General features: G+C 46.0%; 1 protein-coding gene and 1 long non-coding RNA gene across 2 annotated transcripts in view; one reads left to right on the top strand and one right to left on the bottom strand.

Moving 5' to 3' along the window:
- Slc25a37 (solute carrier family 25 member 37) overlaps positions 1-3,514 on the bottom strand; it is a 39,115-nt gene extending 35,601 nt beyond the window's left edge. Inside the window, exon 1 of the mRNA XM_005329326.5 lies at positions 3,153-3,514. Coding sequence (XP_005329383.2) covers positions 3,153-3,365 — 213 coding nt within the window. The 5' untranslated portion in view covers positions 3,366-3,514. The remainder of the gene's footprint in view (positions 1-3,152) is intronic.
- LOC144370285 (uncharacterized) overlaps positions 2,507-14,022 on the top strand; it is a 53,138-nt gene continuing 41,622 nt past the window's right edge. Inside the window, exon 1 of the long non-coding RNA XR_013430220.1 lies at positions 2,507-2,763. This is a non-coding gene — a long non-coding RNA (uncharacterized LOC144370285). The remainder of the gene's footprint in view (positions 2,764-14,022) is intronic.

Consider the following 14,022-nt stretch of genomic DNA (forward strand, 5'->3'; position numbering starts at 1 on the left):
AACTCTTTTTTAAATACGCTGAGCCCACTACTGAACCACAGTTTCAAAAACATGGGCCATTAAAGTGACAATGGGAGGTGAGAGGGATCTCACGAAAAAGCAACTTTAATATCAAAACCTTAAGCATTCGTGAGGCTGCCTTTCTGCACTTAGGACAAAACCAAGCAGCTCAGCAGACTCAGGGTTCAACAGGACGAGGGCTGGGTTCCACGACCCACACTTCCAAGAACAGAAAAATGGAAGAAAGCAGGCCTACTTAACACACTCATCTAACAATGACAAGATCAAAGGGGAAGCCAGGAGCAGTAGTGCACACCTATAATCCCAGCGGCTTGGGAGGCTGAGGCAGGAGGACAGTGAGTTCAAAGCCAGCCTCAAAAATGACAAGGTGCTAAGCAACTCATGAGACCCTGTCTCTAAATAAAATACAAAATAGGGCTGCGATGTAGCTCAGTGAGTGCCCCTAGGTTCAATCCCTGGTACCAAAAAAAAAAAAAAAAAAATTAAAGGGGAAAAACAAGCCTTTCAAAACTCAAGGAAAACTTTTCTTCCTTCCAAAATACAATTTGCACTGATTCTTTCAGTTTAATAATTTATTTTGAAATTTCAAAACATTAAAGGACAACGGGCGCTTTGTGTCCAGAGAAAGCAGTCATGAATCAAAGAGGCACAAATGCTGAACTTGTCCACAGCTCCCACTGCACCCGTGACAAAGCTACGGCACAGAACCATACCTAAGGCAAGAAACAGGTCGGAAGCTGGGCTGGCAGTCCAACACAGGTCTCCTGACTCGATTACTCATGGTCTTCCATCCTCCAGAATATTTAAGAGAAACGCAGCAGGGTCTCCCAAGTGAAGCTTTTCCCTCACTGAATCACAGATGTCCCTGCCACCTTGTGCTGATCTGGTTAGACCCTGGCACTCAGCTGCCACCCTGCCTAAGATCATGCACTTTTGCTTGTGCCATTTACCTCTCTGTACCTTTTGTCTCTGCAAAAAACTAATAAATAAAAGAATTCTTTCTACCCTTCCCAAGAAAGTTGCAGGGGAAAACAAGAGACTCTTTACAACCAACCCTGCATGCTCAGGAACAGCAGAGTCCCTAGAGTCACTATCTGGAGTCAAAGTCAGAAAGCCATAATGAGAAGATTTTACCACCTCACTAGCCGGAGACCTTACTTTATGACAAGCCCTATACAGCAAGAGACAGTGACAGCCTCTGACAGAACAGCACCTACCACACACACCATGCTAAGCCATCCACCAGTGAAACTGCTGGGAAAGCAGCGCCAGGAACACAGGCAAGGTCTGAATCAAAACACTAAGGTCTCCAGGCAGAAGAAGGAGCAGGGAGAACCAAACCCAGACCACATAAGTCAAACAGAGACAGATGCCTCCAGTGTCAAATGGAGCTCAAGCGCATGACTATTTCTAACCCTCAAAATACGCTAAAATGAAGCTCTGAACTGACTCAAGGCAAAAGAGATCACGGGCCAAAAAAAGGTGGCAGGATTCCTTTGTCAGAGCTTTTGTCTCCAAGACACCAGTGGGTCTGAAGCCTGCTCAGATTACACCTCCCCGCTCCTAATTTCCCCCAGACTCTGCCCAAGGTACTTGAAACTACAGTTTCAAATACTGGAAGTTTTACTTCATTTGAGGGTTTCTTTCCACACCAGTGCCAGCTGGCATCTATCCTAAATCTTTCCTGGAAGATCTTGGTAAATTTAACAGACAAGGTCTTCCCCCATCCCCTTGGTAACAGTGGCAGGAAAAGTCATCCCTCCAATTCCCCACTGGGACACTGGAGGGACAGAAGGGTTGATGACTCAGACCACTCAGTGCACTGGATGTAGGCCTCTTACTTACTATGAGTGCAGGACCAGCCACTGACTGCCACCTTTGAGAAAACCCTGAGTTAGACCTCTGGTCTTCAAACTTGCTCCTGTAGGGCCAGCATCCACTACAGGGCACAGGTGCTGGTGAGGGTGCTCTGCCTTGAAAGATACCTGCCCACTTGAGAAGGTCTCAAGTTCCCCAAAACACACTGGAGCTGCAACCAGAGGACTCTGTGGTTGTGAGTCAGGGAAAGCTAACCAGTTCATCTCTCTGTGCCTGCATTGCTTCATGTGTTAACTTCCAAAATTGCTTTACACATGAGATGAGCTATGCCTCTAAAAGTGCAATGTTAAGAGTCAGCACTAGTATTACTCGCTGTACCTCTCTCCTGGCCATTCAGTTACCTGGACAGACAGCTCTCAGGATAACAGGCAAATCTGTTGAAGTTGCCTTCTTACAAATAAATGCATATAAAACCACCCGGGGAAGTGACCAGGTCAAACTCGGCACCCATGACACAATCCACAGTACAGGATGCATAGAACAAGTTCTTCCCCCACTCCTCATCTGCCCACCTGCCAGCAAGCAAAAGAAGGCAAATGTCACTGCAGGTCTCATTGCCTCCCAGTTGCTCAACTGCCAGAACTCTGGGGAAGAGGCACAGGGGGATCACACAGGGCGTCAATGAACCAGTACCCTCCCGCAAAGAGCTGCCACGAACCAACCAAGAGAACCCCTGCCACCCGCTGGTCCCCCAAACCAGCTGGGGCGCAACAGGCACACTCTGGGGCCAGCGGGCGCGCGGCCCGACTGGGGCCACGTTTCTTCTGCTACGGTGGTTGTGGTTAAAGCTTCCCAATCGTGAGCTCTTAGGATCGGAAACCGCGCACGTGAGGGCAGGCTCAGCCACCGCGCACCGCAGGCACGGTAAGACAGTGCAGGGCTGCAGCACCCGCCTCCCTGGAGCCCCATCGCCGCCACCACCCAGGCCAGCGGCACTCGCCACTTGTCCTACCCGGCCTCAGCGCCGCCACAGTGGGGCCGGGCACGCGGCGGGAGTGGCGGTGCCTGGCGCCGACTGCGGCTCCCTGGCGGGATCGTGGGCGCCCCCGGTGCCCGGGTGACCCGCAGGAGGAGCGGCGGCGCGCCTCCCGGAGCTCGGGTTGCGCGTGCCCACTCCGGGAGAGACCCCAGCCTGGCCCCGGCCGACAGCGTGGTTTCGGGGCGCTGCCCCAGGCTGGTCATGCGCGGGATGCAAACGTGCGCGCGCGCTCCTCCTCTGCTCTCTGAGTCCCTAAAGTTTGACGGCGCCTCACCTTCACCGAGTCCACCGGGTACATGACCGTATGCTCCAGGATCCCGGCCATCGCTCCGGCTGTCATGTGGGTGGATACGGAGGCGCTGGTCGGCAGGTTCTCATAGTCCTCCGACCCGGCGTCCTTGCAGCAGCCGCCGCCGCCATCTCGGCTGTCCCCATCCATCCTCCGCCCCACAGGGTGGCTGCCCACGCCGCCACTGCGTAACTCCATCCGCCAGCCCCGCGCGCCGCGGGAGGCTGCAGGAGGTGGGCAGGAAAGGGGAGGGGGCGGAAAACTTCACTTCTTAAAGTGGGAACCACCTCCCCGGCGCTGAGGCGGCTGACGCCATGGCGGGCTGGGGTGGAGCCAACGGGCCGGGGACACCAATCACTGGAAAAGAAGAGGCCGGCCACGGCCGACCTATTGGTGCGCCGTGCAGTGGGCACCGCCTCCCTGTGTGACGTCACTGTCCAGTGCAAATTTCCAAGCAACCGGACGGGGGCGAGAGCAGGCGTTGGGGTGTCCTGGGAAGTTGTGCTGCCCAAGGGTCTACTAGGGGCGGGTAGGGGAGTGGACCCTGAGGAGGCTCAACCAGGCCTCAGGGGAATATGCCCGAGATCAGCAACAGAGTCTGGGGGAGGGGGGGGAACCCGCCTCCAGAGCTGTTTTTGCAAACTGCAATACTTAGGAAGCTTTGGCATTCCGAAGGCCAGACGCAGGATGGCGGGGAGTTGCTGGGAATGTCAGTTATGAAGCAGTTATGGTGGTTGGATGTGGAGTGGTATTGGGAGGGGGAGTTCTAGAATTGAAGACAGGTCTCCATATCAGTGGGTACACCAAGAGGGAACATGTTTAAAAGTTCAAGGTCCCTTCCTAGTTGACTTTGTTGGAAAGAACCCCGTTTATTTGAAATTGTTTCTCTCACTGAATACATACAATGAAGAGCTGTGTATGTTACACCTCTTGTTCTCCTGAGTAGGCCAAGTCTACCCTTCTCTGGATTGACTGAGACTTTGGTAACCTGAATGGAGCCCTTTGGGTTAGGTGTCACCCCCACATTTTCTTTGGATTAAGAAGGGCTTTAGACACCTGGTTTCACAGGAGGAGTGCCAACTGGCTGAGAGTAAAATCTTGCAATCTGGGTCTGCCTGTCTGTCTTAAGACTGGTTTCCTCACTCTTAAAAGTCATCTCACACTGTAGATAGGGCAAGGGGAAAAGGGAAGGGAGGGGGCATAGGGGTAGGAAAGACTCTGGAAAATGATGGTCATCATTATCCTAAGTACATGTGTGAAGACACAAAGGATATGACTCTACTTTGTGTACAACCAGAGGTATGAAAAATTGTGCTCTATATGTGTAATATGAATTGTAATGCATTCTGTTGTCATCTATAACAAATTCAAATCTTAAATTTAATTTAAAAGTCATCTCACTGGCTTCTATAAAGGCTGCTTTATCTTAATATTGTTTTGCTCCATCTGGGAAAAAAGGAATCAAGAAATCCATCTACATGTTCATGAGAACTACTGGGGTTGATCAGCTTCTGCAGCACCAGGGCCTCCTTGCTTTATCTAGACAAGGCTTCTGGTTAGGAAGGCTGGACATTGAGATATGCAAGGGTGGAGGAAACTCTGAAGATGCTGTTCCTGCCAAGGTCCAGGTCATGGTGTTATAGGCAGCTCATAGGGATTTGATATACAGTGATGTGTGCATCAATAGAGGTCAACAGGCATCGGGATCAAGGGCACAATTTTCCCATTTTTGGTAACTGCCCATAGTAGGTCCTATGATGAGTGCTAAGGTAGAATACCTTAGTGATAGGTAAGAACATGCTCACGGTGTCTAGTGATAGCTAAAGAAAAATGTCTGTGCTTTGTCAAAGGTGATTTGTAAGAAGCCATGGTCAGAAACTGTGGACACTCCTTTAAAAATAGCTGCCCATTAACTAGTATGTTTGAATTCCCTGTCTTGCTTCTGGGAATGTGACATCAAAATCCTAATATTTGTAAAGATCTTTATCAAAGCGTTATTTATAGTAGTAAATAATTAGAAGTAAACTATTTAATCAGGGGAGACTGGCTAGGTAAATTATGACATGAGTATTAATGAAATCTTAGATAGCCATTAAATATTGTGGTTGTTCATGATAACATAGGAAATTATTTAAGGCTTGAAAAAAGCAAAACCAAAATTCTATAGCCATTACATTCACAAAGATATAAATATGCACAAGAAAAATGAAATGGTTATTGTGGTGGTGACAAAGTATTATAGGCAACTATTTTGATTCTACTTTCAGATTTTAAACAGCACTGGTATTATTTCTAATTTAAAAATTAGAAGAATGAGTCATTCTATTAAAAATATATCTATACATATATCTCCTAATGAATGAGAAATCCTTCAAACTTTTCAACAATGATACTGGTAGAATTCATTTTTTGAATGGTGAGGCAAATGGTGATCCTGATTGTCACAAACACACATATTTAAATTTTTTTCATTAAGTAAACATTAAGTCAGAACCAACTGAAAATTTTTGGATTATTTATTGTAAGTATCAATTTCTCTCCCTCCCTCTCTCCCCCACCCTTACCCTTTCTTTTTTTCTCTCTCTCTCCTTCCCACACTCCATATCATATTTATCATATATATATATGATAAATATGGGGTTGGGCACTCATCCCTCATCCTACACTCCTTGTACTGCAGTAGCCAGAACATTTAAAGCCACATTTCTCAGGCCCCCTTGTAGCCAAGGGACTAGATGCAAGTTATTTTCTTCCAGTAGATGAATTAGTGAGATCTGGAAGGTAGAATTCAGAAGGAAACTATTTTCCTGCTATTTTGATGTTTTCTGCTGCCCGGGAAGATCATACACACTTGGGGTAGGAGCAGTGGGAAGGACAATGGCTTCTTTTACAACAACGTCACAGTGTCTTCATCAGATTCATTGGTGCTAAGAGATGCTTGGTGACAATGGGTGCCAGCAGTGATGGTGGCATCCTCTTTCCTGCACCATAACTCCAGTTGGTGGCCTTGGATTCCTCCCCTTTGAGAGCTGGTCAGAGGAAGCTGTTCCCTTGGGAAGCCAGCTTGACCTGTGGATCTGAGAGTTGTCCCTGGAGTCTGACCCCACCCCTCCCACCACTATTGTGCAGAGGAGCAGAACCTCATGATAATGGTGGAGCCACTCAGGAAACCCAGCCGCCGGTCCTGTTCCTGGACCTCTGAGAAGGCCTGTCAGAAGGGCAGCATCCCAAACACTGTAACCCAGTGCTGTGGCCACAGGATCAGCAGGGAGGGAGCAGCTCTTTCTTTGAACAGCAAGAACCCAGGGACCAGGAGCACAAGAGTGGGTGCTTATTTGAGTCTTTCCTTTGGGGCAGGCCGGGAGACTCAGGAATGACTGACAAGTTTGGCCAGAGTCTTACACAAAGTTTCTGAAGGTTGAAGTTCTGATGAGGACATCATGCTGCCCTCCACCAATTGGAAGCAAAGTTCCACTTAGAAAGGGGAAGTGACTGAGCATGGAGAATGCAGAGCTCGCACCTCTAGACAGGGACCCTTGCAAATCCCAGTTTCTCTATTTATTAGTTGTGTGACTCTGGCTTCGGCTGGCTTGCTTCCTCCTCTGTAGTCCAAGATCATTAGTACTTCCCACATGCTGAATGAAATATAGAAAAAAAATAGACCCAAAGTGAAAACTCTGGTGAAATGTATATAATTTGGGGGTGTTTGGAAGAAGAGGCTTTCTCCAAAATCTTACTTTTCCACAATAATTACTCAAACCCTAACATCTGCCAGCTCCCCACCCCCATGCAATGCACAGATAAGATACATTTCCACCCTCCCTAGAACCTAGCCAATGCTGGGACCATGCACTCCTCACCCTGTTCCAATGAGAAGGTCCTCTGATGGGAACTGAAGCTGGCATCATGTCTCCCAGGACACTGGACAGTGTGGACCCAGGGTGGTGGGCTGTACTTCAGGTCTTTGTTTTTAGAATGGATGCTCATACGCATGCTGGTTAATTTTAAGTCAAGTGTAAATATTGGGAGGGCCACAAAACCTCTGGACATAGGGTCCGTCCCTCCTGTACATGTCTGGCCCAGTAATCCCAGATTCTTTGCTTTCCCTGGAACAGGATTCTGTTTTTCTTTTTCTTTTCTTTATTCCTGTTTTCCCTTTTTAAAATTTTTTTATTTTTTATTTTTGAAGTACTGGCGATTGAACGCATAATGAGGTACATCCTCCAAGTATTTTTTTTTTTTTTTGAGTCAGGGTCTCACTAAGTTGCTTACTTAGGGCCTCACTAAATGGCAGAGGCTGACTTTGAACTTGTCATCCTCCTGCCTCAGCTCCCTGAGCCACAGGGATTACAGGTGTGCATCACCACACCTGGCCAGTACTCTTTCTTAGAGCTCCATCTGTGATTCATATCCAAGGATAAGTCTCCCAATGAGACAGAAGAAGAAATGAAGGTAAAAGCTAGCTGAACCCTATGACAAAGAAGAGGTAGGAGACGACAGCCATCAGATTAAAAAGAATGCAGAGCTGCCTCACTTTACCAGGCTTCTTTATACAAAATGTGACCAGTATGTGCAGACCCCAGGGGCAGAAGTTCATCAGTAGGTTGAGATAGAGGTGTTGACCTGCCCTACCCCAAAGCCTTCCCCCTGCTGGTGATTCAGACTGCTCAAGTCCTCTAGGAATTGTGCCATGTGCCATCAGCTGAGCCCCCTGCACTTATACAGTCCCTTTGCTCCTCTCCTGGGGACTCCTGCACTATCCTCCACCACCCAAAGATACCAGCTCTCTCCGCACTCTATGGAAGGGTCACTGTCTTTGCACTGACCCTCTCACTCCAGAGCCTGCCTCCTAGCAGATGGCCCAAAGGCCAGAGGGGGCCAGAGGGAGTGACAGAGGAAGGCTGAGTCCAAAGAAGCAAAGCACTGGAGAGCTACTGGCTGGAGTGTGCTCTATGTGTACATTAGTGTGGGTGGGCGGAAGGCCATTGGTTGTCTGCCCACCACAACAGCTGACATCTGTAATTTTTCCATCACTTCACCCATTTCCACAAATATACTCAGTGCCTCCATCGCCTAATAAAATCCCTCTTCCCTACTCCACACCTTAAGCTATGGCCTATTTCTCTCCTCCATCCTGAAGTCCCTGGGAGAGTCATCTCCCCACCTCTCCTTACAAACGCTCAGTCCTTAAGCCTTTATAGGGTGGTGTCTAACCCCTGTAATTTTCCACAGGCGTCCTGCAAAGGTCAACAAAGACCTCAATGCCAAATCAGTGGGCAGCTCCCAGCCTCCTCCTCTTGAATTCCTCCCTCATCTCGGCTTTTGCTTCCTGCCCTTCTGCCTCCTGCATCTCTCCATCCTTCCCACACTGTCCTTGGAACTTCTTTCCTCCCTTCCCTGTGGATCACTCTCTCAATTCCCTGTCCCAGTTACCAAACCCAACCCTGTTTTAAATCCTGGTCTCTCTCTAAGCTTGGTTCCACAGGTTCATATGCATCCACAACAGCACCATCTGGATATTCTACCAACCAAAACCTTAGAGAATGTATTCACGTCCTGGTGCCACCATAACAAAATACCATAAACCAGATGGCTTAATAAAACAGAAGTGTATTGTCTTGCAGTTCTTGTAGGTTAGAAGTCCAGGGTCAAGGTATCAGCAGGGCCACACTCTGAGATCCGTTGTGGAAGATCTCTCTTGCGTCTTCCAGCTTCTGGTGGTTCCCAGCTGTTCTTGACATTCTCTAGCTTGTGGACACATCTCTCCAATCCCTGCATGCCTGCCTATGTGCCATTCTCCCTGTGTATCTGTCTGAATTTCTCCCTTCTTATAAGTACAACTGTCATATTGGCATTAGGGCCTGCCAGTGTGAGCAAACCAGTATGGATCTCACTTGAACTTAATTATGTCCAAACAAGATGGCCTCACAGGTTCTGGGTGGGCATGAATTGGGGGAATACCGATAACTCAGCGCAGTGAGGTGGTGGCAAGGGCTCCTCGTGGTCTGAGTTCTGTTCCTGACCTATCTTTCTTGCCCCCATCCTTTTATCTGGGAAATGATGATCTGGGTTTAGATTCAGTGATGGCAGTCCCCCCTCCAGCTCAGTCTTTCTGATCTAAATTTATAAGTTTCTTTCACAATCACCAACTCTTCCCAACACCATTTTCTCCTTGAATTTTACTTCCTTTATACCAACCAGCTGGTAGGCTTGGTTCCTCCGGACTGTCTTTTTCTGCCTTGCAGATTTTATTAGCCATGTGCCATTGCAGCCTCTGCAATAGCCTCACTTAGAGCTGCAGCCAACTATGGATCTTCACGTCTTAAAAGTAGAACACATTTTGAGAGGGATAAGTGGCATTGTCCATACTTGTTTCGGGACAGAAGGCATAAGCTGAACTGTCCTAACAAAGTCAGGACATAGGCCCCTAATTCTAGCTAGCCTTTGCTTGGCCTTCCCCAAACCATCTCCTCTTCAATGGGAAGATTTCCAGGTTGAGCTTAAAATTCATTTCCCAGCCCAGATGGCGCCTATCATGTAGTGTGACCCCTTAGAAGGGGGACAAGCCCTGGAGCTCTTCCCGGCCTCTCCACGGCTCTCATGACCTTGCACTCTATATTACAGTGCTGCTACCTATGTCTTACAACTCCCTTTACAAACCAAGTTTCTTAAGGACACATGCTGAGTAAGTGTTATTAAATGGCTAGGATCTTCTTCGGAAAAGAGGTCCTTATTCCTGTATAATAGCACTAAAATATCGCAGACATCCATGATTTCCAGGAAATTTTAAAAAACATGTTATAACTCAGAATCTGGAAGTTCTGAGCCCAGTTTGTGGAGAAGCAAGGAAAAAAGTGATCTTTTCTTATATAACAAAGTCTATATCACAAATACTAATTTGGATGCTAAGTTTTTAGGATAACATGAATTACAAAGCAGGGGACCTGGAAGAGACTTAAAAAATGAAATCATCTCTGAGTCCCATCTTACAGGGCAGCAAGAAATTCAAAGTAAAATAATTTGTTCATGGACATCGACATGATTGGTGACAGAGCTAAGATAAAAGCCCAGGTGTGACATCCAAACTTTTACTCTCTCACCTTTGACATAAACCCTGAGGCTGATAAGACTCCTCTATTGCCGTCATTAGTCATAGTTCATATGCCTCTGTGAAAATCAATAGTCATCAATCCCCCCACTCTGGCCAAGTTCAGTTGGTGCTGCGTGTCAGCACACGGCCACACTGGCCAGGTTCTCCTGGTGGCTTTACACAGAGCTTCCACGTCATTGTTGAGAGAGCATCATCCCCCGGGAAGCTTGGGTACCCTAGTTTCAGGGCCTCAAGCAGACCATTGAGAGAAGAGATGCTCTTTGGGAGAATGGAGATGATATAGCACAGAAATGAGAAACGTGACTTGGAGACAGAATTGAGTAAATAAATACCTGCTGCTTCCCAGAGTTGCCCTTGTGAGAAGCAGCTGGCTGGAAGTTTGGAACCCCGGCCATTGTGATTTTCCATGTGAGTTTCATGTTTCCATGTGAGTTTCATGTTTGTTTTCTCTGCCCAGAGCATCCAGTTATGAGTGGCATGTCTCTCAGTTAAGGCTGGGCCCCTGTCTCAACAGTGACAGGAGGACAGTTGTGAATCTATAAAGGAAAGATGAGTAAAGAGGCCCTGAGTTACCATGAGACCAAGTTGGGGCTCAGTTGGCACCAGCAAGTGAAGGAGAAAGTTTAGCCAAGGACAAATACTGGGTTGTCCATCTCCAGAGTCCCTTCAGAAATGCAGGATGGTAGGGATGAGCTCTGTCTCAGAGCACAGCCACTTTCTCTTCTCTGGGCTCCCAGACAGAACCTTAATCTGCTGTGCAGGAGGATGGAGGACCAACACTTGAGACTCCCCATAGGACTGTGCTGAATAGAATGGATGGTAACTTTTCCTTAAATAAAAGCTCCAATCACACACCAGCTGTGAAGTTCTAATTCTGCTCTGTTAATGTCCAGAGTCCCACTTGACATAATAAACTCATCCTTCTCAATTTAGCTGGTATGTGCTAATTCACAAAATTTGTCTAGATAATGGAATTAGCAGATTTTAGTGGAATTGGCACTATGGTAGCAGGTTTTCCTAAGGAATCTACCCACCCAGGAAGTTTTATCAAAAAATCAGGGTGTTGGTGAACATAATCAGGAGAAACAATTTTGGTCTGGTTTGGAAAATTGACACTGATACAAGCAATTGGAAAGATTCTCTATCAGTGTTTATTAGAGCTGAACAAACACATGACCCATGGCCCCACAATTCTAGTCCTTCTGTACACCCAGCCAAAGTGCATACTTTGTGGGCCAGAAGACATACACAAAAAAATGCTCACAGCAGCACAATTTACAATTGCCCTAAGCTGGAAATAACCCAAATGTCCATCCATAGCAGAATGGATCAATAAATTGTAGTATTCATGCAGTGGAATGCTACATAGCAATAAGAATGAATGACACCCCACTGTAGTCAAAAACATCAGGGACTGTCACCAACACAATGTTGACTGAGGAAGTCAGACATGAAATAGTAGGCAATTCTTTAAAAATAAAGTTCAAAAACAGGCAAAGCAAATGGGGAGTGTTGGAAATCAGGTAGTAATTACCATTGTGGTAGTAGGGAGGCAAAAGGATCCCATTTGTGTTGTTTCTTACCTGGAAACTGTTTGCACAGGTGTGTGCATCGTGTTAGCAGTTCATTGAGCCAGGCACCTTTGATTTCTACACTTTTATAGCATATATTATGTAAGCCAATATATAGCCATGAACCTAGAAATATCTTTATATTTTGGAGGAAAAAATACAATTAACATCTGTTGAATTGACTGAGGAAGGAGAACATGGTAAGAACAGTGACCTCTGAAGTCAACACCCCTAACTTCCCCCCTTTCTATCTAGTTATAGGTCCTTAGTGAAATCACTTATCATCTGAGCTTAGTTTCTCGATTATAAAATGAGCACAGGAATTCTCACACTGAGGAATTGAAAAAAGAAGTTACATAAGTTACCTGATTCATACAAGCATATTATATGTCTATGTTCATATGTATGTATACCCCAAAAACAGTCAATTTCCTCTGTCAATATTCCTCAGCTCTTATTGTAAGCATGAACATTTTTTCATAGCATGGTATGTTCACCTAAAATTTTGTGTTAGATAAACTCTTAATCAGCAGTTAATTCTGTATTTGAAGTGTTCTTTTTTCCAAAAATCAAAATGTTTTTGATAAATGTAAGTTGGGGCATGAATGTGCCTTGCAAAATTTAATAGGCTTGATTTCAATATATAGACCAATTTGAATTCTCACCATCTGGTCACATCCATAAAAGTCACTTCAATGCAATAGCAGTGTCTCAGAGTTGATTCTGTTGGTGTGAGGAAACCACGCTTTGCTCAAGAGTCCCAGGCACCTGTCCAGCATGAGCATAGGACATTCCAGCCCACTTAGACAGGGGTGGGTGGGTGGGAAGGAAGCAGAGATGCACAGTGCCTTCTTTCAGCCTGGATGGATGTCCTCTGACCTTCCCTCAGTCGTCTGTTCCAGGACAGCAGTATATTCACTAGTCTCTCTACTCCCAGAAGTTGGTGACTGGATCATAACTAAATAATGGCAACTTGGATCACTCTTTGACAACTTCCAAACATTTTCATGTATCTTATCTCATTCATTGCTCCTTAGGGCTGTTATTAAGGAGTAAGAAGGAGAAATCAGGCCCCATAATACTATCTGATGATTGGAGCAATGTGTGGTTGTTCCCAAGAGGGTTGATTAATGGTGACACTATCAGCAGGAAGCAAAGTATGACTTTGTCCTTGATCAGGTTCAATTAAACTTTTTTTAAAATCGACTCTTGGATAAAGTTGTAGCATACAGACTTATCAACCTCTTAGAAGAACACAATACCAACAGGATTTGCTTCTTAGAACGCTAAAATCAAGATGATTATTATTATTTATTACTTATGGGGGAGGTTACTGGGGATTGAACCCAAGGGTACTTAACCACTGAGCCACATCCCTAGCTCTTTTCATATTTTATGTAGAGACAGGCTTTGAACTCATGATCCTCTTGTCTCAGCCTCCTGAGCTGCTAGAATTACAGGCATGCACCACTGTGCCCAGCTAAGATTATTTTGAAACCTATAAAAATAAAAGATTTTCCCCCTGCATCCTAAACATGAGGGATGCACTGTCCAGGGGGAAGCACCCTGTACTGGAAGGACTTCATGTAATGCTGCTGTTGCCTGCAAGCTTGTACAAGGTCCAGCTCCCAGAACACTTTTCCTGCTCTCTTCACCTGGTTAGCTGCTATTCATCATTCCAGGCCCCATTTAGATGCAACTCCTCTGGGAAGCCATTCTGACCTTGCAGGTTTGTTTCTGGTGCTCAAGGGAAAGCCCTTGAGTCATCCCTAAGTCCCTTCATTAGCACAGAATATCCCATCTAGGAGAAGCAAGCAGGCTTGTCCTTCAAAACATTACCTCCCAAAAGACAATATGGTTGCCCCTTTTATTGATGTATAATTGAATTTGGCTATCTATTATGCATGTCTGTTTATTGTCCAGTCCCCCTCCCATAATAAAATATACATTTCTCAGGAATAAGATCTTTGTTTTGTTCACTGATATATCCCAGAATCTTTACATGGTTGGAAATTAAGAAGGATTTATTTTTAATAAATGAATGAGTGAATAAATTAGAGTGAGTGAGACGCTGCACTTTTGTGCTCCCGTATCACAAATACACACTGTAGTGCAATTAACTGAGGTTTATTTCTCCATGAAAACATGTCTTTTAATTACACATTTACCCACA

The sequence above is a fragment of the Ictidomys tridecemlineatus genome, chromosome 14 (genome assembly GCF_052094955.1).
Source record: "Ictidomys tridecemlineatus isolate mIctTri1 chromosome 14, mIctTri1.hap1, whole genome shotgun sequence".
Lineage (NCBI taxonomy): Eukaryota > Metazoa > Chordata > Mammalia > Rodentia > Sciuridae > Ictidomys > Ictidomys tridecemlineatus.